We start from the raw sequence: 1,342 nt of genomic DNA, 5'->3' as shown, positions 1-1,342 counted from the left end.
GCTTGTTCTTTCTCATTTATATTTTCCTTATAAAATTCCTGAAAAAATATTTGGTTGATTATTGTCATTTATATTTCTCATAAATTACATATTAAATGTCTGCCTCATCATTTTGTCATTTATATTTCTCATGAATTATGGAACATTACTAATTGATCATTTTGTTATTTATATTTTTCAGAAATGAAAAAATGGAAATTAATCATTAATGTTTATCATTACAGAAAAACCTGTTTGCTTAATTATTTTGTCATTTATATTTCTCATACATTATGGGAAGAAATATTTGCTCGATCGATGTGTGTGTTTGGTATGTTATGCTTTGGACGTGATTTCATGGTAATGAAGGTTCACATCTTTTCTTGTCATTGGGTATCATTCGCTAAGCATGCATACGCATAGATTTGTGCATCATGATGCATCTTCTCAGAAATGCTGTTTTGTTTGTAGCACTGCACTGACAGACGTCGTTCTGAAGGGCTTTCTGAGTCAGTAGTGTTTCTTGAGGATGTTAAGAGGCTCGGTCTCTCTGTTTTGGGCGCAGGCGATGGTGGAGACGGTGAATAACCTGCTGCAGCCGCAGGCGCGGACGGCGTGGATGGAGCTCTCGAGCCGAGATCAGCTGCGCGCCGCCACCATGCTGCTGGACACCGTCGAGCAGGGCGCCTTCGTGCTCGCAGACAACCTGCTGAAGACCGACATCGTGCAGGAAAACACCGAAAACATCCGTGAGTCATGCATTCTTCCTCAATCCAACACATGACCTTGACCTTGCTAGCGGAAACCTTGCCTGCTAATGAAAGTCACCGTACAGATGAATATACACAATCATACATGAAAGACTTTATTAGCTCTTTTTCTGTTGGACGCTTTGTAGACTTCTCTTCCCACAAACCATGGTCAGAAATGAGGTGCTGAACCTTCAGAAAATATGAAAGTCAAACTAAAGATTACAAGAACTGCTTAACGTTTTTATATGTGTTAAATAATAGAAAAAATTATCAATTTATATTTCTCACAAATTACAGAAAATAACAATTCGCTTGATCATGTTGTCATTATATTCTCATAAATTAGAGTAAAAAAATATTTGCTTGATCATTTTGTGATTTATATTTCCCATAAATTACAGAAAAAAAATGCTTGGTCATTTTATCATTTATATTTTTTATCAATTATAGTAATAATTATTGATCACTATTCTATATACTTCTCAATGCTCATATTTCTTATGAATTACAGAAAATAAATTTGTGTTTAATGTTTTTGCATAATTGATCATATATAACAGATATGTCGTAAATTACAGCAAACGTGCTTGATAATTTTGTAATTTATATTT

The 1,342-nt window shown here is 34.5% G+C and overlaps 1 protein-coding gene across 1 annotated transcript in view; it reads left to right on the top strand.

Moving 5' to 3' along the window:
* Positions 1–508: 508 nt before the first annotated feature.
* LOC107566254 (adhesion G protein-coupled receptor L3-like) overlaps positions 509–1,342 on the top strand; it is a 54,834-nt gene continuing 54,000 nt past the window's right edge. The window contains exon 1 of the mRNA XM_016251645.1: positions 509–728. Within this exon, the coding sequence (XP_016107131.1) occupies positions 509–728 (220 nt within the window). The remainder of the gene's footprint in view (positions 729–1,342) is intronic.

The sequence above is a fragment of the Sinocyclocheilus grahami genome, unplaced genomic scaffold (assembly GCF_001515645.1).
Source record: "Sinocyclocheilus grahami isolate Dianchi unplaced genomic scaffold, SAMN03320097.WGS_v1.1 scaffold1064.1, whole genome shotgun sequence".
Classification (NCBI taxonomy): Eukaryota; Metazoa; Chordata; class Actinopteri; order Cypriniformes; family Cyprinidae; genus Sinocyclocheilus; species Sinocyclocheilus grahami.
This window is presented reverse-complemented; position numbering and strand designations above follow the sequence as displayed.